The sequence below is a fragment of the Balaenoptera acutorostrata genome, chromosome 3 (genome assembly GCF_949987535.1).
Source record: "Balaenoptera acutorostrata chromosome 3, mBalAcu1.1, whole genome shotgun sequence".
Lineage (NCBI taxonomy): Eukaryota > Metazoa > Chordata > Mammalia > Artiodactyla > Balaenopteridae > Balaenoptera > Balaenoptera acutorostrata.
The window spans coordinates 66,253,662-66,278,630 of NC_080066.1; the positions used below are offsets into that span (position 1 = coordinate 66,253,662).

The 24,969-nt window shown below is 41.7% G+C and overlaps 1 protein-coding gene across 1 annotated transcript in view; it reads right to left on the bottom strand.

Moving 5' to 3' along the window:
* Positions 1-24,969, bottom strand: part of THSD4 (thrombospondin type 1 domain containing 4) — a 584,405-nt gene that overhangs the window by 528,466 nt on the left and 30,970 nt on the right. The window contains exon 3 of the mRNA XM_057544214.1: positions 16,199-16,268. Within this exon, the coding sequence (XP_057400197.1) occupies positions 16,199-16,268 (70 nt within the window). The remainder of the gene's footprint in view (positions 1-16,198; positions 16,269-24,969) is intronic.

The following is a 24,969-nucleotide window of genomic DNA, read 5'->3' on the forward strand; positions in this document are numbered from 1 at the left end:
CGGGTTTGAATCCTGCTTCTGCCACTTGGTAGCTGCGGTCTTAATATCTCTAAGCTGAGGTTTCCCCACCTATAGAACGGGGCTAAAAATATCTGCCTTTGAGGGTGAATGTGAACAATCCTCATCATGTGCTTAGCACAGAGCCTGGCGCATGGTGAGCATTCTCTCAGTGTTAACCAACAGCAAGGACCAAGGACCATGGCCACACAAAGTCCCATAGTGAGATTCCCCATGTGTGGTCCTGCGATCCCTGCTTGTTCCCCATACTGGTAAGCAGTAAATTCCTTAAGCTATAAAGGGTCGGGGGCTTGCCTTCACGGGGAGCCCTGAACTGAAATGCTAGGAAGATTATGTCTCTCTCTTTCCTCTTTTTTATTTTTATTTTTTGGCTGCACGGCATGTGGGATCTTAGTTCCCCGACCAGGGATCGAACCAGTGCCCCCTGCAGTGAAAGCATGTAGTCTTAACCACTGGACCACCAGGGAAGTCCCTCTCGTTCCTCTTTCTAAAGAAGCCCAAGAAATTGAGAAGGAGGAGGCTATTTTAAAAAGGAGTCCCTCCTACTAAGGAGGCCACAGTGGTCACAGAAGAAATGTCCCTATGGTTCCAAACATGTGGTTAAGAGACACCTGTAAAACGTAACATGGATCTTCAAAAACAAGCTCGGAGGGAAGATGACCACAGGTAGCCAGGGGTCTCCCTAGAAAGCAGGGGGAACCACAGTGGTGCCTCTGCAGGTGGATTTACCCAGCTCAATAGGCGGTCCTCAACTGCAGGCAATTTTGCCTCCCAGGGAACATCTGGCAACATCTGGAGACATTTTTCATGGTCACAACTGAAGGAGCGTCTTACTGGCATCTAGTGAGTAGAGACCAGAGATGCTGCTAAACTTTTAACAGTGCACAGAACAGTCCCACAGCAAAGAATTACCCAGCGCAAAATACCAATAGTGCCGAGGCTGAGAAACTCTGGTCTAGATACATCAGGCTTGGGTAGAAATCCTGCCTGTGACATTAGAAGGGAAGCTCCTTGAGAAGCAGCCTGTTTGGGTACACAGCATGTAGTTCAAAGCTGGCATCTGCCATCACAACAACAGCAAACAATGACAGCGACACTTACATACGACTTACTGGGTCCAACAACATCCTACACTCTTTATATACAACTCACGTAATCCTCAGAACAACCTATACAATAAGTACTATTATCATCCGCATTTTACAGATAACAAAACTGAGGCACAGGACCTTGCCCAAGGTCCAGAATTAGTAAGCAGCAGAGCTAGGTATCAACTCAGCAGTCTGGCTTCAGAGTCCAAATTCACATAGTAGGCACTTGGTAAGTGTTTGATGAGTTAATGGAAAAGAGATGAACTCGGCCATAAGTAAAAACATGCATCAAAGATATGAGAAGCAATACAAACAGAATAAAATTAGGAACAAAAGGACATTGACTTCTCTACTTCTCCAAACTACCCAAGAAGTGAGCATCCTGTGGAGGGGATGGAAGCCAGCTGGCATGTGAAGACTCCACTTGCCAAATTCCTCCATCATCAAGAATCGGGTAACATCATCATTTGGAGGAGAAGGGAGCCACTAACATACACACAAGGACAGTGGCCTTAAGACTGTACTATTTTTTTTTTATTTATTTACTTATTTATTTATTTTTGGTTGTGTTGGGTCTTCGTTTCTGTGAGAGGGCTTTCTCTAGTTGCGGCAAGCGGGGGCCACTCTTCATCGCGGTGCGTGGGCCTCTCACTATCGTGGCCTCTCTTGTTGCGGAGCACAGGCTCCAGACGCACAGGCTCAGTAGTTGTGGCTCACGGGCCTAGTTGCTCCGCGGCATGTGGGATCTTCCCAAACCAGGGCTCGAACCCGTGTCCCCTGCATTGGCAGGCAGATTCTCAACCACTGCGCCACCAGGGAAGCCCTAGACTGTACTATTCATTTTCTTTTCCAAAGACCAAGATTTGTGGCCTAAGTGATAAGTTATTCTGTCTGTCAAAATTTTGTTTTAACTGTAATCTGGCCTGGAAACATAACATAGTGGGGAATTTAGAAGTTATTTTAAACACACCTTTTTATGGTTTGAGTTTTGTGTGTATAAGTGTGGGAGGGAATGGAAATCTCAAGAAAAAAATTAAAGTACATAAAATAGTCATTTTTTCTTATAACTATTTATAGTCTCAAAGTCACTTTGTTAGGGTCAAAACACACACAAAAAATCTATTCTGTAGAACTCTGCTTGTCTGTAGTAAGATCACATGTGAGATACGGGTGCTGAGTTTGTTCAGACAATAATAACAATTTATAATGTATTTATTTTTAAATACTGTTACAAATGGAACTACAAACTTCCAAAGGAAGGAATTTATAAACTGGGTTGTGTGTGTTTGTGTGAAGCAGGAAAATCACTTAGAACAAAAGAAATATTCACGATGTAGAAAAATAAAGGTTTTTTTGCCCCTGAACTTAGTACAAATTAAATACCAAAAATAGTTTTTTAAAGAAATCAGGGCAGAGGGTGTCATAGGGAAGGAACGCTCAAAACTCAACGGAGGGACTTCCCCGGTGGTCCAGTGGTAAAGAATCCACCTACAATGCAGGGGACGCACGTTCGATTACTGGTCAGGGAACTAAGATCCCACATGCCACGGGGCAACTAAGCCTGCACGCCACAACTACAGACCTCGCGCGCCACAACTACGGAGCTTGCGTGCCTCAACTCTAGCCCACGTGCCGCAAACTACAGAGCCCACGCGCTCTGGAACCCGCGTGCCACAACTACAGAGCCCACGTGCCCTGGAGCCTGCACGCCACAACTAGAGAAGAGAAAACCCGCACACCACGACTAGAGAGAAGCCCATGCACCACAACAAAGATCTTGTGTGCCGCAACTAAGACCTGACGCAGCCAAAAATAAATAAAATAAATAAGTAAATCTTAAAAAAAAAAAAAACTCAATAGATATCATTTTTGCCATTAAAAATGTGTTCTGGTTGCCTCAGTTTTCCCGGCTTACATTACCCCAGTGTCTGCTTCCTCTGATGGTCCCTCAGCATCTTCACAGACTTCTACAAATAGAATATGTGACCCAAGTTTATCTAGGTCTTTCATGTTTCATTTCTTGATTTAGAGCTTTCCCACAAGATAAGAACTCCTTTCACAATCTAGAGAAGGAGGGATCTGAAGCAGAGCAGAGGATTAACAAAGGCAGAGCCTCCATGTTGGGAAGGGGATGGCTGTGACTTCCTTCCTGTTTTCCTGGCGCCGGCCACGGGCAGTGGACATCAGCATAAAAGGGACCAAGACTCCTTCTCCACAGGAGAGACCTGGTAGATACCACAAGGCTGGGAGGATGAAAACCCAATGCAAGTTAAGTCAGCCAAGGTTGGAGAAGGCAAAGAAGTCCCAAGGGGCTGGGAAGGCAGACCCGGTCTGCGGTTGAGGAAGTCAGCAAGCATTGGCCAACGTGAAAACTGGGTTCCAGGCAGAGTGGTTTATTCTGTGTTCCACTTTGTGCCATCTACCCACGGGCAAATAGCACACTCAGAATAAAATTAGACATCTGGTAGGGAATCCTGGCCCTAAACCAGAAAAAGGCTAAGAGGCCAGGAATGCCCCATTATGCACCAAATAAAAGCTGATGTTCTCTTTCTGCTACGTTGTCAAGGGCTTTCCCGAACATACGGTCCAAAGCTTGCTGCTCCATTACTAATAGAAGCAAATTTGACTTCTCGGCTGCTGGATTTGAATCCAAGAGATTCGGCACAGCATGAATTAATGAACATTGACATTCTTCCCAGTCCTTAATAAGGTCCTTTTACTTTAATTTCTTCATTTCTCATAAGTAGAAAAACTCTTAATTTTTCAGAAGCAGTCAGTTATATTTATGCCATTAGAAACAGAAGGTCTGACAAATACCAGCTGGAAAAGACACAGTGCCTGCTTTAGAGTCAGCTTCCAATTCTGCAAGGGTTCTGTGGCTGGATACTCACTAATAAGAATGTGCCTTATGCTGTTCTTTGAAGAGCATCTTTGTTTCCTGGTAACTCTCAAAGGACAATCCCACACTGCTCCAAAGCCTTTCACTGCCATTTCAGTACTGGCATTTAATGCAGTGCATGGTCTTCTTTCTCCTTTTCTTTACTGAGGTATAACACACATGAAGTGCATAAAGTATTCTCCTTCTAAATGTATGACTCCTTACGCTTTTAAGACCTAAAAAACCAGCACCTAGGTCAAGATCAAGAGTATTTCCAACATCCTGGAAGGTTTCCTCATGCCTCTTACTAGTCAATCCCACCCCCACCCCTCATAGGTATCAATTATTCTGATTTTATTTTCACCACATATTAGCTTTGTCTGTTCTTGAACTTAATATAAATGGACTCATACTGTAGGTATTTTGTGTCTAGTTTCTTAGAGTCAATAAGAAAAATGTATTCAGTGAATTTACTGAATGAATTCATGTGAAATTTATTCAGTTGTTGCTTATACGAGTAGTTTATCTTTAACAACTTTATTGAGGTATAACTGACCCACAATAAACTATACATATTTGAAGCGTACAATTGGATAAGATTGCTCATACGTATTCACCCATGAAACCATCACCATCATCAAGATAATGCACATATCCATCGCCCCAAAGGTGTCTTTGTACCCCTTGGTCATCTCCCCTTCCTCCCCTTCTCCAACCCCCACAAACACAGATATTCTTTCCATCATTACAGATTAGTTTACATTTCCTAGTTTATATAAATGGATTAATACAGTCCACTTTTTTGTATAGATTCTTCCACTCAGCATAATTACTTTGAGATTCATCCATGTTGTAGCAGGTATCAATAGTTCCTTTCTTTTTATTGCTGAGTAGTATTTATTTGTGTGGATAGACAACAGTTTGTTTATCCATTCACCTGTTGATGGACATTTGGGTTGTTTCCAGTTTATGGCAAATAAGGCTACTATGAATATTCATGTACAGGTCTGTGTGTGGATATATATTTCCTTTTCTCTTGGGTAAATGCTGGATCATACGATAGGTATATGTGTAATTTTTTTTAACTGCCAAAGTGTTTTCCAGAATAGTTTACCATTTTTATAGTCACACCAACAGCCTACAAGGGAGGAAGCTCCTCCACGTCGCCATCAGCACTTGGTACAATCAGTCTTTTAAATTTAAGCTCCTCTAGTAGGTGTGTAGCCATATCTCATCGTAGTTTTAATTTGTATTTCCCTAATGACTGATGATGTTGAGAAGATTTTCCTGAGCTTATTTGCCAACCATGTACCTTCTTTGGTGAAGCATCATTTCAAATATTTTGCTTACTCTTGTATCAGGTTGCTTTTCCTTATTATTGGGTTTTGAGTGTTCCTTATATATTCTGGATACAAGTCCTTTATCAATATATGATGTGTAAATATTTTCTCTCAGTCTGTGGCTTGCCTTTTCATTCTCTTAAGAGTGTTCTAAAACAGAAGTTAGTAGTTTTGATAAAATTTAATCAATCAACTCTTTCTTTTATAGGTCACGAGTTTGATGTATCTAAAAAATAAAATCTCTGGCTAGTCCAGTCACAAGTATTTTCTCCTTTGTTTCCTTCTAGAAGGTTTAAGGATTTAGGTTTTACATTTAGATTTATGATCAATTTCGAGTGAATTTTTGCATATTGTACACGGTATAGATTGAAGTTCACTCTTTTGCATGTGGATATCCAACTGTCCCAGGATTATTTATTGAAAGATTACCCTTTTTCCACTGAATCACCATCGCACTTTTTCCACAATTCAGTTGTCATATATTTGTGGGTCTATATTCTGTTCCACTATGTATCTACCTGATGCCAATAACATGATATCTTTATTACTGTAGTTTCATAATAATGCAAATATTAGGTAGTGTAACTCCTGGAATTTTATTCTTTTTTTGAAATTTGTTTTGGCTATTCTAGGTCCCCTGCATTTCATAAAGGTTTTTTAATGAGTTTGTTAATTTTTGCAAAAAGTCTGCTGGGAATTTTATTGGAATTGTGTCAAATCTATACATCAATTTAGAGAGAATGGTTATCTTAATAATACTGAGTTTCTTACTCATAAACATAGTACATTTCTCCATTTATTTAAGTCTTCTTTAATTTCTCTCAATAATGTTTTATAGTTATAAGTGTATAGGTCTTTCACATCTTTTGTCAAATTTACCCCTAGGTATTTCATATTTTTCATGCTGTTGTAAATGATATTCTTTTTGACTTAATTTTCTATTACTCATTGGCAGTTGACAGAAATACAATTGATTCTTTGCATATTGACCTTATATCTAATAACTTACTTAAACTCACTTATTCTAATAGTCTTTTTTAGATTTCATCAGATTTTCTACAGACAATTTTGCTGTCTGAAAATAAAGACAGTTTTACTTCTTCCTTTCCAATCCAGATACATTTTATTTCTTTTCATTGCCTGACAGCATTGGTTAGAACTTCCAGTACAATGTAGAAGTGGTGAGAGAAAACACTGCTGTCTTTTTCTCCGTCTTAGAAGGAAAGCATTCAGTCTTTCACCATTAAGTATGGTTAGCTATATGTTTTTAGTAGATGTCCTTTATCAGGTTATAGCAAGTTTCTTTTTATTCCTACTTTGCTGAGAGCTTTTATCAGGAATGGATGTCAGATTTTGTCAGAACTTTTCTGCATTTAATGAGGTAGCCATATGGTTTTTCTTTTTTAGTTTGTTAATATGATGAAATATATTAATTCATTTTTAAATGTTGAACCAAACTCTTTTGCCTGGAATGAAGCCCACTTATTCATGATGTATTATCATTTCTTATAATGTTGGATTTAATTTGCTAAAATTTTATTTAGAGCTTTTGTATCTCTGTTCATGTTGAATAATCGCCTATAGTTTTCTTATCTTGTAACATCTTTATTTGGCTTTGGTATGTAGTGCTGTTCTCATAGAATGAGTTGGGAAGTTTTCTTTCTCTTCAATTTTCTGGAAGAGCTTCTGTAAAATTAGTATTATTTCTTCCTTAAATGCTTGTAAGAATTCATTAGTAAAGCCATCAGGACCTGGAGTTTTCTTTGCAGGAAGGTTTTAAACTACAAATTCCATTTCTTTAATAAATATAGGAATATTCAGGTTATCTATTTCTTTTTGAGTGAGCTTTGGTAGTCTGTATCTTTCAAATGATTTGTCTTTTTTATTTAAGTTGTTGAATTTATAAGAATAAAGTATTAATAATATTCCCTTATTATCCTGTTAATATCTACAGAATCTATGGTGATGTTACCAGCCTGTCTCCTGATAATGACAATTTGTGTCTTCATTTTTTTATCCCTGATGATTCTGGTTCAAGATTTATCCATTTTATTGATCTTTTCAAAGAACCAACTTTTGGAATAAATGGTTTCCTTTATGGTTTTTCTGTTTCTACCTTACAGATTTCTTCTTTGATCTTTATTATTTCTTTCCTTCTTACTTTGAGTTTAATCATTCTTTTTCTAGTTGCTTCCTCAGTGGAAGCTGAGGTCACTGATTTGAGACCTTTTTTGTCTTTATAGGTATTTAGTTATATAAATTTCCCCCTGCGTGCTGTTTTAGCAGCATCCCACAATTTCTGATATTTTGTGTTTTCAATTTCATTCAGGTCAAAGTACTTTCTAAGTTCTTTCATCTCTTCTTTGACCCATGGATTATTTAGAAGTGTTTTATTTCATTTCCAAATATTAAGGAATTCTCCAGGTATCTTTTTTATTGATTGCTAAATTTATTCCACAGTGATCAGAGAATAAACTCTCAGTGACTTGAATCCTGTCTATTGAGACTTGCTTTATGGTCCCAAATATGATCTATCTTAGTAAGTGTTCTTCATGCACCTGAAAAGAATACATATCAGATTTTGTTTGGGGGAATGTTCTACAAATGTCTGTTTGGTCAAGTTGATTGATGGTCATAGTCAAGTCTTCTCCATTCTTACTGATTTTTCTGTCTATGCGCTCTACCAGTATTAGGAAAGTGGTATTAAAATCCCAGACAGTAATTGTGGACTTCTCTGTTTCTCCTTGCAGCTATATCAGATTTTGCTTCAGTAATTTGAAGCTCTATTATGAGGTACATAAATGTTTAGGATTGTTATGTCCTCTGATGAATTGACCCCTTTACCATTATGAAATGGCTTTTTTTATCCTTGGTAATACTCTTTGCTCTGAAATCTACTGTATCTGATATTAATAGAGTCTCTCCAGCTTTCTTTTGACTAGTGTTAACATGGTATATCTTTTTCCATCCTTTTACTTTTAACCTAACTTGTGTCTTTATGTTGAAGTGTGTTTCCTGTAAACAGCATACAGTTGACTGTCTTGTTTTTTTATATCCAACCTGTCAAACTCTGCCTTTTAGTTGAGGTGTTTCTGTGATTATTAATATAATTATATTTAAGTCTATCATCTTGCTATTTGTTTTCTAGTTGTCCCATCTCTTTTCCTTCTATTTCTGCCTTTTTTTGAATTATTGGAGTATTTTTATGACACTATTTTATTTCCTTCTGAGCTAAAATTCTTTGTTGTGTTTCTTGAATTGTCACTTTAAGGTTTATAGTATACATCTTTAACTTATCACAGTCTACCTTCAAGTAATATGATACAGTTTTACATATATTATAAGAACCTTACAATACTAAACCTCCATTTATCCTCTTCTGGCATTTACACTATTGTTACCATACATTTTACTTATACATATGTTATAAACTCCACAACACATTATATCATTTTCATTTAAGGAGTCTCTCCACCTTGATCTTGCTGGACTGTCAAGTCCATCTCCTTAACTCAAGGAGGCCAAAAGGTTCTGCCTGTATTCCCATTTCCCCAGCAGTTAGCTGGGGAAATTTTCACATTCAACTCATTTGTTTCTCATCTCTGAGGGATCACTGTCTTTTGTTGCCTGACATCCAGTGTTTTGAAAAACACTGTTTTATATATGTTGTTTGGTTTTATTTTCTTTTGGTTGTTTCAGGTCAGAGGATTAGGGGAAATCTGGTCCCTGTTGCTCTATCTTGGCCATTTTGCTCTTATTCCAGATGGGAGAGTAAATCTGATCCCTGTTGTTCCATCTTGGCTGGAAACAGACATTTAATTTTTAATTGTTGTTTAATCTTATATGGACATATTATAATTTATTTATCCATTCTCTTGCTGATAGACTTTTGGATTATTTCCAATTTTGAGTTATTGTAAATAAACTTCTATGAACTTTTTTTTTTTTCTATGAACGTTTTTAATGTGTATTTTTTGGTGAGGCATGCACTCATCACTCTTGGGTTAATATTAATACTTAGGAGTAGAATAGCCAGGTTGTTGAAAAAAAAGCCTATGTTTAGCTTTAAGATATGCTGCCAAACAGTTTTAAGATATGCTGCCAAAGGGGTTTACTATTTAACCTCCCACCAGCAATGTATGAAAGTTCCTGTTGCTCCACACCTTCATCAGCACTTGGTACTGTCAGTGTTGTTCATTTTAGCCATTCTGGTGGTGTCTCATTTTAACTTGTATTTCTCTAGGGACTAATGATTTACTTAATTAATGATTTTGATTGAGCATCTTTTCATATGCTTACTGACCATTAGAATACCCTCTTACATGCAGTGTCTTTGCAAGTCTTTTGCCCATTTTAAAATTGAATTGCTTAACTTTTTCTTAATGATTAGTAGTTTCTTTATACAATCTGAGTATGAATCTTTTTATCAAATATATAATTGTGAATATCTTCATCCTGTCTATGGCTTATCTTTTCACTCTTTATGGTCTATTTTGATAAACAAAAGTCCTCAATTTCAATGAAGTCCAGTTCTTTCATGGTTAGTTCTTTTGGTGTGTTGTTTAAGAAATCCTTGCCTACCTCAAATCATCAGGATATTTTCATATATTTTCTTCTGGAAACATTACTGTTTTCTCCCTTCTTGAATACAGGAGCAATCATATGAGAAATTTTATGTTACCTAAAACTTCTTTTTGTCCTTCTATAGGCTTTCTGTTCAATATCCAGTTGTAGGACATTGTCAAGAGGCAATTTGAAGTCAATAGCTGCACACAGTAATAGTAGGCTCTAAACCCATTACAAGGTCCCCTGCTATTCACACTGTGGCTTGCTAATCAGTTAGCAAAACAAATATTTTGCTTCACCCTTTCTTCATTCTGTAGTGTGTCTGGGTTTTTTAAGTTTGTTTGCTTGTTTTAAAGTTTCTATAAATAACAGATTGAAGAGCACTTCTCTTTGGCTGGTGGCCGTAGGAGTGAGTTTTTATTTCCTTCTTCATTGTTTTTCATTGTTTTCTAAATTCTCTGTAATAAACATGCATACTTTTAATTAAAAAGTAAACTTTAAAAAAAAACAAGTTAAGCAATTGTGATTAAAGTATGTGTATGTTTTTCCATTTGTAGGAATAAAATACGATGTTTCACGATTCTTTCCTAAATAGATTATGTTGACCATACACATTATGACTTATAAAGCAACTTGCTCAGTGCATGTCTGTCGAGCAGACAGAACAGTTTCGTTAACTGAAAAGCTTTCTGCAATCTACATATTTTCCCGTACTAATAACATATGGTTTTTATTAAAGTCTGGGTCAAGTTTTTTTTGCTTTTGGTCTTACCTTATCAGCAAATGAAGCCACAGGGAGTTTTTAAAATGAAATCATTTGCCATGTGTCATTAAATAACTACCAAGAACAGAGGTTGAGCAATCCTTTCTGATGCCATCCATGTTGCAGAAGTGAGAGAAAGACTTCTGGATAGAAATATCTCAAACGAGCTACTTACACTCTGCACCCGAGTCCTCTTTTCCTGCACTATTATGGGACAGTTTTTACAGAGATGTATCCAGTCACCCAAGCAGCATTTAGAAATGCATAGTTTACTTGACAGCATTTACAAATTATGTCTTTTCCTCAGAATAACTTACACTGTAGAAATGCTTCCATATGCTAAAGTTGGACATGCTATAATAAATGAGAAAGAAAAAGAGATGTCTTTTAGAGGGTAGTTTTCATACGCATACTAAACTACAGTATGCACAAATCAGTAATGTTGTCCCTTAAGAATTTACCATAAATGGTTTTCTTATTCTTGCTGCTGCTCTCTACTACAGATTGAGAGTGGATCTTGCCACAAAACAGTCAGCAGGAATTCAATTATGATTTATCTAAGTAACGAAAACAATTTGATAGCAACCATAATTCCTATGTTTTAATGAAAACATATACTTTTTTTTTTCTCAAATCCTTTGTGTTCCTTGAGGTCCCAGGAGGAGACAATTTCCAACTTCAAAACACATATACAGTAATTACAGTTAACCTCTCTCTACCCGACTTCAGAGCAGTGGCTGGCAAATGGTGGGCCATGGGGCAAATCCAGTTTTTTGTAAATAAAGTTTCATTGGAACACAGCCATGTACATTTATTTACATGTTATCTATTGCTGCTTTTGTGCTACAAAAGCAGAGCTGACTAGTTGTGACAGAGACTTGGTAGCCCAGAAAGGCTAAAATAGTCACAACTGGCCATTTAGAGAAAAACATTTCCAACCCCTGTTTTAATATCTCCTTATTTCTTATGTTGCAGAAATAAATGGATGCTACTACTGCCAGTACTGCCTGTGTTCAAGGATTTTGGGGATATAAGCCAGGCAGGATGACAGTCACAGCTCCACAGAGCTCCAATAAAACGTCAAGAAGAAATTCACCACCCAAGAAAGCACTGAGTCTTTTCTTCTCTGGGGTGAATGACAATGACAATGATCCTGGCAGCTAAAATGCGTATAAATATATTGAAGAACTGACCTAAAATGCATGATTTCCAAGTAAAGGAATCTATACATTATTTTGAAAAAATAATTTTTTTAATCTAACTTTCTACTGCCAAGTTTTTAATATTTTGACAAGGAGGAACCATACACCAAGATGTGAAACTTTTTGCTCAGTTTTTAAATTCAACATTCTAAAGTAATTCATAAATCATTTTTTAAAATTTCTCAGAACAAATACTTTCTTTAAGAAATATGGAGGCTTATCAAGCACATTATGGTACAGCTTGGTAAAGAGAATAAACATCATCAAAAAAAAAAGAAAGGAAAGAAATATGGAGGCAATACCTTTTTGTGAACCTTTTGTTCAGGCTACATTTAAATCATTCAGGCTAACTTGAAAAATTAAGAGAAACAGCAAAGTAAATTGACCATTTATAAAACATTTTCAGTTATGATGGTCTGTTTGAATAACAGCAAAAAAAAATGAACACTGGTAGATTGATTCAACTATTAGGATTAACAACCCTGATTAACTCTGAACACTAAGAAATAATACAACATAATAATGAAAATAGACAGTTGTCTTAGTCTGATCCAGCTGCTATAACAAAAATACTATAGACTGGGTGGTTTATGGAAAACTTAAATTTGTTTTTCACAATTTTGGAGTCTGGGATGTCCAAGATTAAGGGGCCTGTAGATTTGGTGTCTGGGGAGAACCTGTTTCCTGGTTCATTGACAGCAATGTTCTCCCTGTGTCCTCACATAGTAGAGGAGGTTAGAGATCCCTCTGGGACCCTTTCATAAGGGCATTTACCCCCTCATGACCTAATCACCTCCCAAAGGCTCCACCTCCAAATATCATCACACTGGGGATTAAGTTTCAACCTATGAATTTGCGGGGACACATTTGGTCTACAGCATTCCATCCCTGGGCCCCCAAAATTCACACCCTTCTTGCAAGCAAAATACATTCATTCCATCCCAATAACCCTGAAAGTCTTAACTGGTTCCAGCATCATTATTGAACTCTAGGCCCAGAGTCTCATCTAAATGTCATCTAAATCAGATACAGGTGAGATTCAAGGTATGATTCACCCTGAAGCAAATTGCTCTCCAGCTGTGAATATGTGACATCAAACATGTTATGTGCTTCCAAAATACAATGGTAAGACAGGCACAGGGGAGACATTCCCATTCCAAGTGGGAGAAAGAGGAAAGAAGAAAGTCCAAATCCCACCCGCGGAAATTCCATAAAGGCTTAAGAATAATCCTCTGTGGCTCTGTGCTCTGCCTTCCAGGCCCAATGGGCCCATGGTCCTACCTGCACGGGTTGGGGCCCCAAAGCTTCAGGCTGCCCTGTCCCCACTGTGGTTCTCCAAGTTTGGAGTCCTGGGACCTGGGCTCAAGCCTTGTCCTTTGAAATGGGTGGAGGCAGTCATGTCCCCAAGGCTCTGCTGGGCACAGCCCACACCCTCCCTGGGCCACTGGAGCAGCTCCTGGCACAGCTGAGGAGCTCAGAGTGAGTGTAGGGAGTGGAAACCACCAAGCAAGGTGATGCGGAGATGAGCCAGATCTGGAAGGAACCGCAGCCCCCTTTGCATTCTTCCACTGTCCTGGACAATAGCTCCTGGCGTCTGTCAAGATAACTGACTAATCGCCTTAATCAAACAGTCTCTCGACCACACCCATAGTATCCTTTCCTGGACAGGCTTTCTCATTCTTTTCAACATCGATCCGCTGAAGATTTTCCAAAATCTTTAAGTTCTGTGTTCTGCTTCCTTTCCAGTTAACAGTTCCATCTTTAAGTCATTTTTCTCTTCTCACTTTTTACTATGAGCAGTCGAGAGAAACCAGGCCACTCCTTCAACACTTTGCTTAGAAATTGCTTTGGCTAAATATCTAATTTCATCGCTTGCAAGTTCTACCTGCCACAAAACACCAGAACAGGAACAAGCCAAGGTCTTTGCCACTTTATAACAAGCACGGCCTTTCCTCCAGTTTCCAATAACATGTTCCTCATTTCCATCTGAGACCCCATCAGAATGGCCTTTAACCTCCATATTTCTACCAATATTTTATTCGGGATTACTTAGTTATTCTCTAGGAAGATTGAGCTCCCCTCTTTTCTTTCTCAGCTCTCACCCGAATTGCCTTTAAAAGTCCATTCATGGTGGGCTTCCCTGGTGGTGCAGTGGTTGAGAATCTGCCTGCCAATGCAGGGAACATGGGTTCGAGCCCTGGTCTGGGAAGATCCCACATGCCGCGGAGCAACTAGGCCCATGAGCCACAACTACTGAGCCTGCGCGTCTGGAGCCTGTGCTCCGCAACAAGAGAGGCCGCGATAGTGAGAGGCCCGCGCACCACGATGAAGAGTGGCCCCCTCTTGCCGCAACTAGAGAAAGCCCTCGCACAGAAACGAAGACCCAACGCAGCCATAAATTAATTAATTAATTAATTAATTAAAAATAAATAAATAAATAAAGTCCATTCATGGCAACATAGGCTTTTTCTAGCATGCACTTCAAAACTCCTCCAGCCTCTACCCATTACCCAATTCCAATGCCACTTCCACGTTTTAGGTATTTGTTATAGCAGCACCACCACTTCTCAGTGCCGATTTTTGTCTTAGTCCGTTTGAGCTGCTAAAACAGAATATCATAGACTGAGTGGCTTACAAACAACAGAAATTGATTTCTCACAGTTATGAAGGCTAGATGTCTGAGGTCAGGGTGCCAGCACAGTGCCGACTTCCGGGGTGCAGACTTCTCCTTGTATCCTCACATGGTGGGGCAGCAAGCTCTCCCATAATGCTAACAAGGGCACTAATCCCATTCATGAGGACCCCACTCCATCACCTAATCACCTCCCAAAGGTCCCACCTCCAAATACCATCACATAGGGGTTTAGGTTTCAACACACCAACCTGGGGGGCAGGGAGGACACAAATGTTCAAGCTATCATAGTTGCCCTCTCTGACTCTTGAAATCATGAATGGGGATGATGCAGTAGAGTAAAAGGGGTGTAAACTGCCAAGTGACTCCAACAAAATGATGCTTAGATCTTGGCCAGGTTTTCCATTCACTCAGTCAGTCTTTCAACAAGTATTTTATTGAGCACCTACAACAGGCCAGGCTGTATTCCAGGAGGTGGAAATTGGGGAGTGAACAAGACAGGTAAGATCCCACCTTCATGGAGCTGACACCCTAATGGGGGACACAACCCAATACAGGTTCACATCTGGCCCAGACAGACAAAGTCAGAACATAATCCACAGACCTAAGATAAATTAGACTAATCAGACAAGAACATCAAGAACTTCTCCCAAGAAGGTGCACTAGGCACCTTGTGTATCTAGGCAAACCTGTACACATACTCTTTTCTTGGCCCCCTTCTCTCCTGGACTTCACCTATGAAAAGCCCCTCTAGGAAAGGTTCCAACCAACTCAGTCACAGTTAGATACAAATGACTGACCTATCAGTCATCTCAGAAGTATCTGCATTTCATTACCTGTAGACATAAGGAGTTCCTAGGTAGGAGAAAGGGATTTTAGGGATCCTCCCAAAGTCATATCATGCATCTGTTTCTAAGGAAATATTAATCACACAACTGCTCTGTTGCAGGACAGCATTGGGCTTGTTTAGGCAACAGTGAATAATTCCCTTACTATGAAACACACAGAGCCTGAAGGGAAGCATGCTTGATACTGTCCATTTGTCCCTCCAGATGCTCTGTCCACCCTTCTCCACCCGGCCCTGCTGCCCAGGAGGCTGGCCTTTGAGCACTGCATTAAGGGATTTTTCTGTCTTCTGTCCTTTGGTTGGATTCAGGTTTAGGGAGTCACCAGCAGGAGATGGAGGGGAGGAGGAAAAAGAGGACCGGGTCCTTATTTCCCTGCTCCCTCCCTGCCTGGCCGCTGGCTGCAGTGTCCTTCTAACCGAAGATCATGGATGGCTCCCTCCGAGGGGTGCTCTTACATGGCTACGGCCTCAGCTTTAGCTGCAGCTCTCTCTCTAACCATCCACACCCATCCCCCTGAAGGTGCCCCTCGAGGGACTAAAAGCTCCTTGTTGGTGCTCCTCCACTCCTAGGGGAGGTAGAGTCTGCTCAATGACCTCTCCTTAACCGCCCCACTCTAACGGACACGGGCTACAAAGCCAGCACTGCTTTTGGATCAGAGACTGATTCAGGGCACCAGCTTCATTTTGAAGATCAAGAACTTAGGAAGGATAGGAAGACTGGTGAACATCCTATAAGAGGTGCTTCCTCTGAGAATCAGCGGTGACTCACCTCCAAATAGAACAAAGCTCAAGGTGGTGATGATTAGTTCAACCCCAGGGCCTTGGGCAGAGAAGGAAAGCCTCTGAATGGCCATGGCTTACCTTTCTGTGTTCAGTGGAGGGCTGTGGGCAGACGAGCTGGAGTCCAAGCAGCAGGAGGGAACCCAGGACACTGAGAAAGAAAAACAGCAACAGGCAGGGCTGTGAGTATGTTCCAGGCAGCCGCAGCCAGAAGGCACGTCTCCGTCTCATCACTGGAAGGGAGAGCACAGTCCAACCCAGGCCCTGGATGTGACCCCGTGAAGATGCAAAGGGCCCCACAGGAGAGGAGACAGCTGCGGGCGGGGCTGTGGCATGAGGCAGACCTGGGATCAAACCCCACTTTACCGCTTACCAGCAAGGTTCCCAAGTCAGGACATTTAACCTCTTTCAGCCTCAGTCTCCTCCCTTGGAAGAGGGGGATACCACAGAAGCTGGCTGGAGGTCTGGGGAGGCCTGTATAAGATAACACACCGTGCCTGGCACAGAGTAAGTGCTCGTGCATGCTTGGTCCTCGTGGAGGTGGTAAGGTCAGGCCAGAAAGGGGGCTGCTTCTCCCAGGGAAGTTCCTCTCCCGCACTCCAGGCTTTCCTCGGAACCATTCCTCTGCCCGTCCTTGGCCTTTCAGTGTCACATATGTTCTCCATGGGTGGGATTAGCTGTGTTAAGCCCCACTGTCACCAGCCCTGATTAGGGCTTGTCATCAAATAAAGAGAAGGTGTAGAAATAGGAGCCAGCTGGCCCCCAGACAGCAGGGTGTGCTGGGAGAGCGTGAAGCTTTGGATTCAAACACATCGAGGCCAGAATCCCAACTCCGCCATTCCCATCTGGGTGATCCTGGGTGAGCCAATGTCTCTGGGCCTCAATGTTGTCACCTTCTGTAAGGATCACTGAAGATAACAGAGATGAACACGCCCGGCACAGCTAGTCAGTCAGAGGAGAAACAAGTACTGCCAATTAATTAAATGCCTGAAGCTTCCTGATGTCACATAATCAACAGCATTGTTTGAAGCATCCCAGGAAAAAGGCCACTGGTCCTACTCAGTTGTCTTTTGAATCCTTTTTTTAAGGGTTTAACCCTGAGGGCAGTTAGGTAACCCAGTGCTTCTCAATCTTTTTGAGGCCTCTAACATAATTGAGAGACATGAAACATGCCCTTGTCCAAGGAAAACTCAAAGTGTAGAAGCGGGCATGAGGAAAACCTGTCTGAATCTGGGGGGTAAGGCCTGTGGAGCTAGAAAAGCTCCCACCATCTCTGAGAACCCTAAATTCCACCCTAACCTTCACTGTGCCTGAAAATGAGACCGGTCCTAGCAGACCACACAGAATGGATGTGGCCGGACTGGTTAGGGACCACGTGGTGGGACAAGAAGCAGGGGGGAAGGGATACGTACCAAGGTGTTACATGCATCCTTTTTGTTGCTGTCTTAGAGTCGCACTGAGGCCCCAAAGCTAAGAACCAACGGGACGACATACACGCACATTCCAAAGAGAAGGGCTGAACCGTGTACTCAGGACCAGAAACGGAGGTGCCTCCCTCTGCCCCCCGCATCCTGTCCCGCAGCCCCTCACCCTAAACCTTCAGGCTGAGCAAGGAGTGGGGTGTGGGCTGGAGAATGGGAGAAGTTTGCTAAGGATGCAGGAATGCTGAGCACAGCCCCTCCACCCACCTTAGGGGAGGAAAAGTTGGAGCTCTTCCCAGCCAATCAAGGAGGGCTACCATTCGAGAGCTTGATCTGGACCCCCCTGGGTTTGGGGTATAAGGAGCAGTGCTTGATTTTCCCCTGAAACGTATTTAAAGGACAAAACCTGGCTGGAGTGTGTAGGAGGGCAGAGCGGTGAGAGAGGGCTGGAGTGGGAACAGCCTACGTACCTGGAGCTTACGGGGGCAAGAAAAGCTGGGGTTCTCCCAGGGAAAGTAGGACGCAGGTTCTCTGGCAAGGACCTCATCAAAGCAGATCGCTCACCAAAAGACAGGTGATGTGTGGTGTGTACCCACGGGGCCCGGGAGCCGGGGGAGGCGGGATAAAGAGGCAGCCAGTACTTGCACAGCCTGAACCAGGGGATGTGCAGCAGGAGATTCCAGTGAGGGGGAGGTTCTCCAAAGGACCAACCAAAGGGCCCTGAGAGGAGAATCCACAACATAGACATCAGCCAAGCCAGGACAGCAACACCAGATGACAGCGGGCACTGATGCTATTGAGATCCCCTTTGCCCAGCTATCTGTCCCCTCCCCTGCTCTGTCCTGGAGGAACTAATGAGGACCAGAGGGAGGGGGCCACAGAGGGGAACTAGGAGTGTGAAGAAGCCAGCCAAGGCCTCTCTTCCCACCACAGGGGCCTGAGGCCAGACCAGGCCCAGGATGGGGGAAAGAAAGAAGCTTTAAATTGGATGAGAGACTGAAGATTTTATATCTGACTAGACTTTCTTTTAATGTAGCATATCTGTACACGAAATCCTTCCAAGTAAGGAATCTATTCAGAAAAATATAAAATTAGTGGTGAAAAGAATCAAAGAGTTGATTTATAACTTGCTGAGGCTCTAGGCCAGTGCTGTCCAAGAGAACTTTCTACAACAATGGAAATGTTCTCTCTCTGTACTGTCCAATGCACAGGCACACAGATTTGTGCTGCTCAGCACACAGGGGGCTAAGGGTGCACGCCTGGATGGTGAAGTTACTGATGCCTTAGATTCATCCAAAAAGTACTCAAGGAAAACAAAAACTAAAGCTACTGAAGGAAAACTAAAACTTCTAGAAGGATGGGCATTCAACCATTAAAGCTACCCCCCCTCCCTCACATACACACATCTTTTGGGGCCTTTTGATACTTGAAAGAGAGACTGCTCATTAAGCCTGCAATGGACCAGAAAACTGCCTAAGCTGTCTTCCAGGCACGGGGCAGGGGTATCTAAAGGAGTGGGTGTGAACACAGTGATGGGAAAAGAAGAGTTATTTTTCTAGTTGTATCCTTACCGGATCCAGGTGGTCCTAGAAACCAACCTAGAACATGTGCATCACAATTTGGGAGTTTATGCTCCTTGGTTACATGACCTTGGGCAAAGCACCTCTGCACCTCAGTTTCTTCATCTGTAACATGGGAATAATAGAACCCGCCCTGCCTACCTCAAATGAGTTCATGTGCAAGAAAGCACATTGTGAAGCCGTGCCTACAAATCTGAATCGTTTGTAACACATTCTGGCACTGTTTACTCATTTAAAAAGAACACCAGATTGGTGTGGTTTTGTTAAGAAAACAAACAGCAGCTCCAGAAATGCGTTACACCTCAGCCCCTCAAAGTTCTTGGCACACACCTAAGCCACATATTTGTAATGCAATCAGGAGCCGTTTTGCATAATCACTCATCCCAGGCTGCACTTCCGTAACAGTCTGGGGACTTGGAGTGGGAGAGGGAGTGAAAGATGGGAGAAGGGAAAATTCTAGGTTTCCTGTTATCTTGGAGGGACTGCATTCCAGGGTTGCCTGGTCAACTCTACCCCCAGATATGGTTACAGGTCCTTCCCTCCCCACGTTCAGGTGTCTGCCCAAAGGTGTCTCTTCTCCATAAGGCTTCCCTGACCCTACAAAAAACAGGACTCCCTCTCCCAGCCCAGCTTATTTCTCTTTCTCCATAGCACTTTCCGTTTCACATAGTATGTCTTTATTCACTTAAATTTCTTCCTCTGCCCACTAGGATATAAGGTCCATGAGATCAGGGAATCTGTTTTGTTACTACTTTATCTCCCAGCACCCAGGAAAGTGTCTGCTATATAGGAAGAGCTTAATTCATTGAATTAATGAATGAGGCTTCATCATCTTATGACCTGTGAAAGTTCAAGATAAGTGGAAATAGTGTGGATTAGTGGATTTCAAAATGTCCAAAGTAACTTTGGGAGCTTTGCAAAGCTCTTTTATGAGGGATTTATAAAAATCAGTGTGCTTTTGAGTCTCTACGTGACTTTCCAAAAATTCATTCTCATAGGATTTACACAAGGTCTGGCAGCAGAATGTCTGTTGGTGCTTTTGTTGCAAAAATGCTATGCAAGTTATGTTTAGATGTTCAGATGCTTCTTTTCCTCATCAAGCTGGGCCCCAGTGAGGCTAAAATGCATAGGGATACCCAATAAAATTCTTGCTGGAATAAAACCTTAGTTAGTAAATGGGCTCTGCTCTGAATGGAATAGAATAAATTCCCCCAGAGGGGAAATTATTCTTTGGGCTGCAATCACAGCAGCCAGAGCAATATATAACCCCAGGGGCCAGATGAAACTTGGCCAAGGGCTGTAAGTTTCCCACCCCTACTCTGTAGACTCCGTTTTAGGACACCTCACCCTGCTCACACATACCTATCTAATTGCTAGTCCACAGCTGTGCCCACACCTCTTTAAAACACTGACAATCTGGCCCAAAGTCTTGTTCCTCCTGACCCAATTCGAAATTAATGTTTGGGGAATGGGAGAGCATGTGTGTGTCTGTGTGTGTGCGACTCGTGTGTTATTCCACTTTGATAGTTTGCTTTGGCAAACTGCTCCCAGCTTGCAACGTTTTGACAGATTGAAGGCTACCAGGGCCTTTGGCAAACAAATCACACTCTCCCCTCCAAGCGGTGGCGGAAGCCACATTTCTAGCAAGACTTTCCGATTCACCTTGCAGGAGAAGCAGCCCAACATTTCACACCAATCAGAACAACACCAACAAAAAAAGTTATGCCGTTTACCCAGCCCTGTTCTAGATTTTAAACACTCCAACATTTCATTTCCTGTAGAAAATAATGCCCACTGAAATTTGGTACGAGATTGACATCACGGAACTGGGATTCTGCCCTTGTGTATTCGCCTGGGCCAACCCCTTCCCACCCCCCTCCCCCAATCATCCTTGACTCCAGTGAGGGTGGATCATGTCACAGCCTCTGTGTACCTCGGATTATCTCAATGAACTCAATGCCACTTGAGCATATCAAGTCACAAAACAAGCAAAAGAGCAAAAAAAAAAAAAAACTTACTGTTTTCCTTTTCAGTTAATACAACCCAAGAGATATTTTGGGAGCAACATGATCACGAATAAGACTATACCGACCTTCACAAAAAAGAGCCAAAATCTTAGCATCGAAGTGAAATCTCCACCTGCACTCTGCAGATCAAAAATTTTTGCTAAGCGTGCATTTTACTGTGTTCAACTCAACCCTCTGCCTTCCTCTGACAGCAGTTAAAGAGTAAAGGCAGCAAGAGAAGGAGATGGGTTACAAATGACATTAGCCAGAAGACTATATGGTTACCACTGACCTCAACGCTTACAAGTATAATTTCATTTAATTGTCAAAACCATCCTATCAGACACTTTGATTACAGGTGAGGAATTTGAGGCACAGAAAGGCTAAGAGTCACTTATTGAAGGGCACACACACCTAATGAGTGGCAAAGCCTGATTTCAATGCCAGAAGTCAGATTCTTGGCCTGGACCCTGTGCTCTGGGGCCTCCTAGGACACAACACACCTTGAAACCAAGCATTTGCCATTTTATTACATCACTTTCCTTCCTCAGTCTGTATAAGGCTGTGGCTTCACACGTCTGTTTTACTTTCTGTCATTGCTTGCAAAAAGTAATCAGAAAATAAGTGGATACAGTAAAACTTCATGCATCCACTCTCACTAGACAACAGTCTAAATTTTAAAATAATTGAAGCTTACCATTGAAATCCCAAACTTAAAAAAAAATACATTCTGTTTCCTTGCCCTGCTTTCTCATACAGAATATGCTGTGCTTAAGCAATCTTGTTTAGATGGCTCAGAGTCACCAGAGTATTAATCAGTTTGTGCAGCATAAGGTGGCGGCTTTGGAGCAGAGCAGCCTGAGAGCACCGTGGAAGCCTGGGGCTTTCTAAATCCAGCTGGCCCTTGGCCGGCTCCTCCCTACTGTCAGGCAGGCTTCGCTTACCTTCCTACAGATAAGCCTGCGCCTCTTAACTCGGCTTCCTTCGGGTCCGCCTTGGCCTCGGAAACCGTTAGACAACCAAGCTGCAGCCAAACCAAGATCAAACAGGCTCAGGGAAAAGGCCTGCCTGGCTTGCGTGGAGTAAATGTTTCCATTTTAGAGCATGGACTTAATGGACACCTATTCTAATTGCCTATTGGTTTTTATTGCTTATTTCCAGGTTCTCAATTCTCACAGCCATTTGCGTTTTCTGGACTGGGGTCTCTGGAAAAGTGAGGTGTTCTGTCACAGCACAGCTTTTTAAGACACAAGACCCTTTGGTAAATTCCCCTGCTCCATGGTAGGCTTCTTGAGGAAACGGTTCTGATACATCTTTGCAGCAAGCAGGATGACCAGTGCCGTCTTGGTCCAAACTCAGGGCTAATCAATAGCAAGTGAATAAAAGAATGGAAGGAGAGAATGAAGTGAGGGGAGAAAGAAAAATGAGAGAGAGGAAATGCCAGTCACCAAGAAATACAAAGTGCTGATGTGACCGACACTTTCATCAGTAAAGTGTTTTCTAAGTACATCCCAGAATTCTCTGTTGGAAAAACAGAACTTGGGGAAGGAAAAAGACAATCCTAAAAGGTGGGTTTCTACAAGTTGGAGACATTGATTCTGATCCCGGGGTGGGAGGGGTGTCAGTGTTAACCTGAGTCATATAAATTCACTTGAGTATACAAGGAACAGGTAGCTGGCAGCTCAATGATCACACCTTGACTCCACTGAACCCTTTTTGGTACAGAAGGTTCTAGCAAATCCCACAGTCAAGTTCTGAGTGATGAGGATGAGTGCCAGGTGCAGCACTGTGCCAGGCATAAAGAAAAATCAATGCTGTCTGAACGCCTGCCATCATTTTATAGGGGTGGGTTTGCCAGGGCAGTCCTCCAGAAAACTATTTTATTTCCTGCTAGCCTCTATGCCTACCATTCAGATGGCTCCTACCGGGCTTCCCACAAAAGATTCCAGCAGGTTCTTCCTTGCTACACTTGTACTCTTCTGCATCCACCAGATGAGTTGTGTTTATATGGAGTTTAACCATGGTCCCGAAATTGACGATGCCAGGGCTTTGTAATTACATAAAATATTCAAATAATACACAGGCCCATGAAGCAGAACGCAGAAAGAAAGAGTAGTTGGTAGTTGTTTCTACACAAACGAAGCTGAATGCTTTGGAAAGACTCAATAAAGGCAAGTTGCCAAAAAAACCCCCAAAAAACTGGCAAATTAGGTGTGGATGAGACAACTGTAAATGATTAGGGGCAAAAATAAGAAAAATCCAGAATCATTCTATACTCAGATTGCTTTGCGAATGTCTTTAGATTCCCATTCCACTTTAAAGAAACCCAGATGGAAACCTCAGATAATGCTTACGGGTGTGGTTTGTGCAAGAAAGACAATCAGGGGTTCACGCTCAAAGAAAAGTCCTTGGCCCCCATATCAAAAACTTGGGGAGTGAATGTACATGTGTTTCAAGTTAAAAATAAACTGTTAAAGGTGTGTGTCTGTATCATTTGTATGATCTTCTGCTTTAACCTACTTTTATAGTTAACTGAAGATCCTAATCAGGAAAGAAGAATCTTCTCCTTTTTTTCTCTCACACGAAAGATAATTATTAACTTATTCATTCAATATTCAACAAATATTTATTAACCATCAACTGGATAGTGGTTTAGATGCGGGCTACACCAACTCAGCCCTGCCTTATTGACACCCTGAAGTTCAACACTTAGGATCCCAGCCTGGCCTCTTCTCTTCCCCCTCCTCCTCCTGCCCCTCCCCCTCCCACTCCTGCCCCTCCTCTTTCCTGTTTTCTTCCTGCCCATATTTCTCCTCCTCCTTCACCCCATTTCTTGGTCACTGGCATAAGGACCCTAATTGATCCCATGACCCTTCCCAATTATCACATATTTCTCTACTCCGAGGGGAGTCTCAGTTTTCATTCCTCAGCTATCACTACTTTGGGCATTCTCTTTCTCACACTTACAAGTAAACTTTCTCAACCCCCTTCCTTCTTGTTGTTTGTATTCAGGATCTTTTTCAGTTCCCCAAGAACAGCCGCCTTTCTCTTTCTCATTTCCTCAATCCCTTCTGGTTGTATTTCTCAGCGAAGTAGCTGACAGGCATTACAGTAATATTACTGTGTGTATCGAGGAAAAGAAAAGCCTTACTTTTCAGAAGACTAAAACCAGACACTTGACCTAAGGCCATCAACCTGTAAAATGATCCAGAACTTTCCTTTGTAAGAGCTATAAAAATCACCATCTAACCCCGTAATCCCTCTAATTACATCGGCATTTCTTCAAAAACTACTATTCAAAATAAGAATCCCCGAATCAACTTTAACCACTTGTTTGGCATTTACAATAATTTTGTTTTCCTCTGGGTTTTCATTTCAAAGATAAATTGTATCAACTATACAAAAGCACTCCATGAGGTAAAGAAAGAGCCCCTGATTAAGCAGACTGGCTCTAAAGAGACTTTGTTGGCTGGCCATGGTAGGTGGCCATCTTCACTTGTTACACTGCTTCTAGGGAGAAAACGGAGTTTCCTTCCACTCAAGCACTGAAAAAACACACAAAGATGTAACTGTCCATACCAAAAAAAGGTGAATAATTTGGAGCAAGTCTTTAAGAAATATATACACTTCTGTATTACTTAGTGCCTTTTCCTCTCTAACTTGTAACAGGTGACAAACCTTAATCTAGCCTTGACCAATCCTTTGGTCCAAACGGATTTCACTTGCCCTGAATTTTGCATGGCATCCAAGTCTTGTCCAAGGTTCAATGGCAACTCGCTAACCAGCTCCATCTAGAGTTAAAATCTTAGCGTCTCTTCTGCTACTGGGTTTAACCGTGGTTCTTT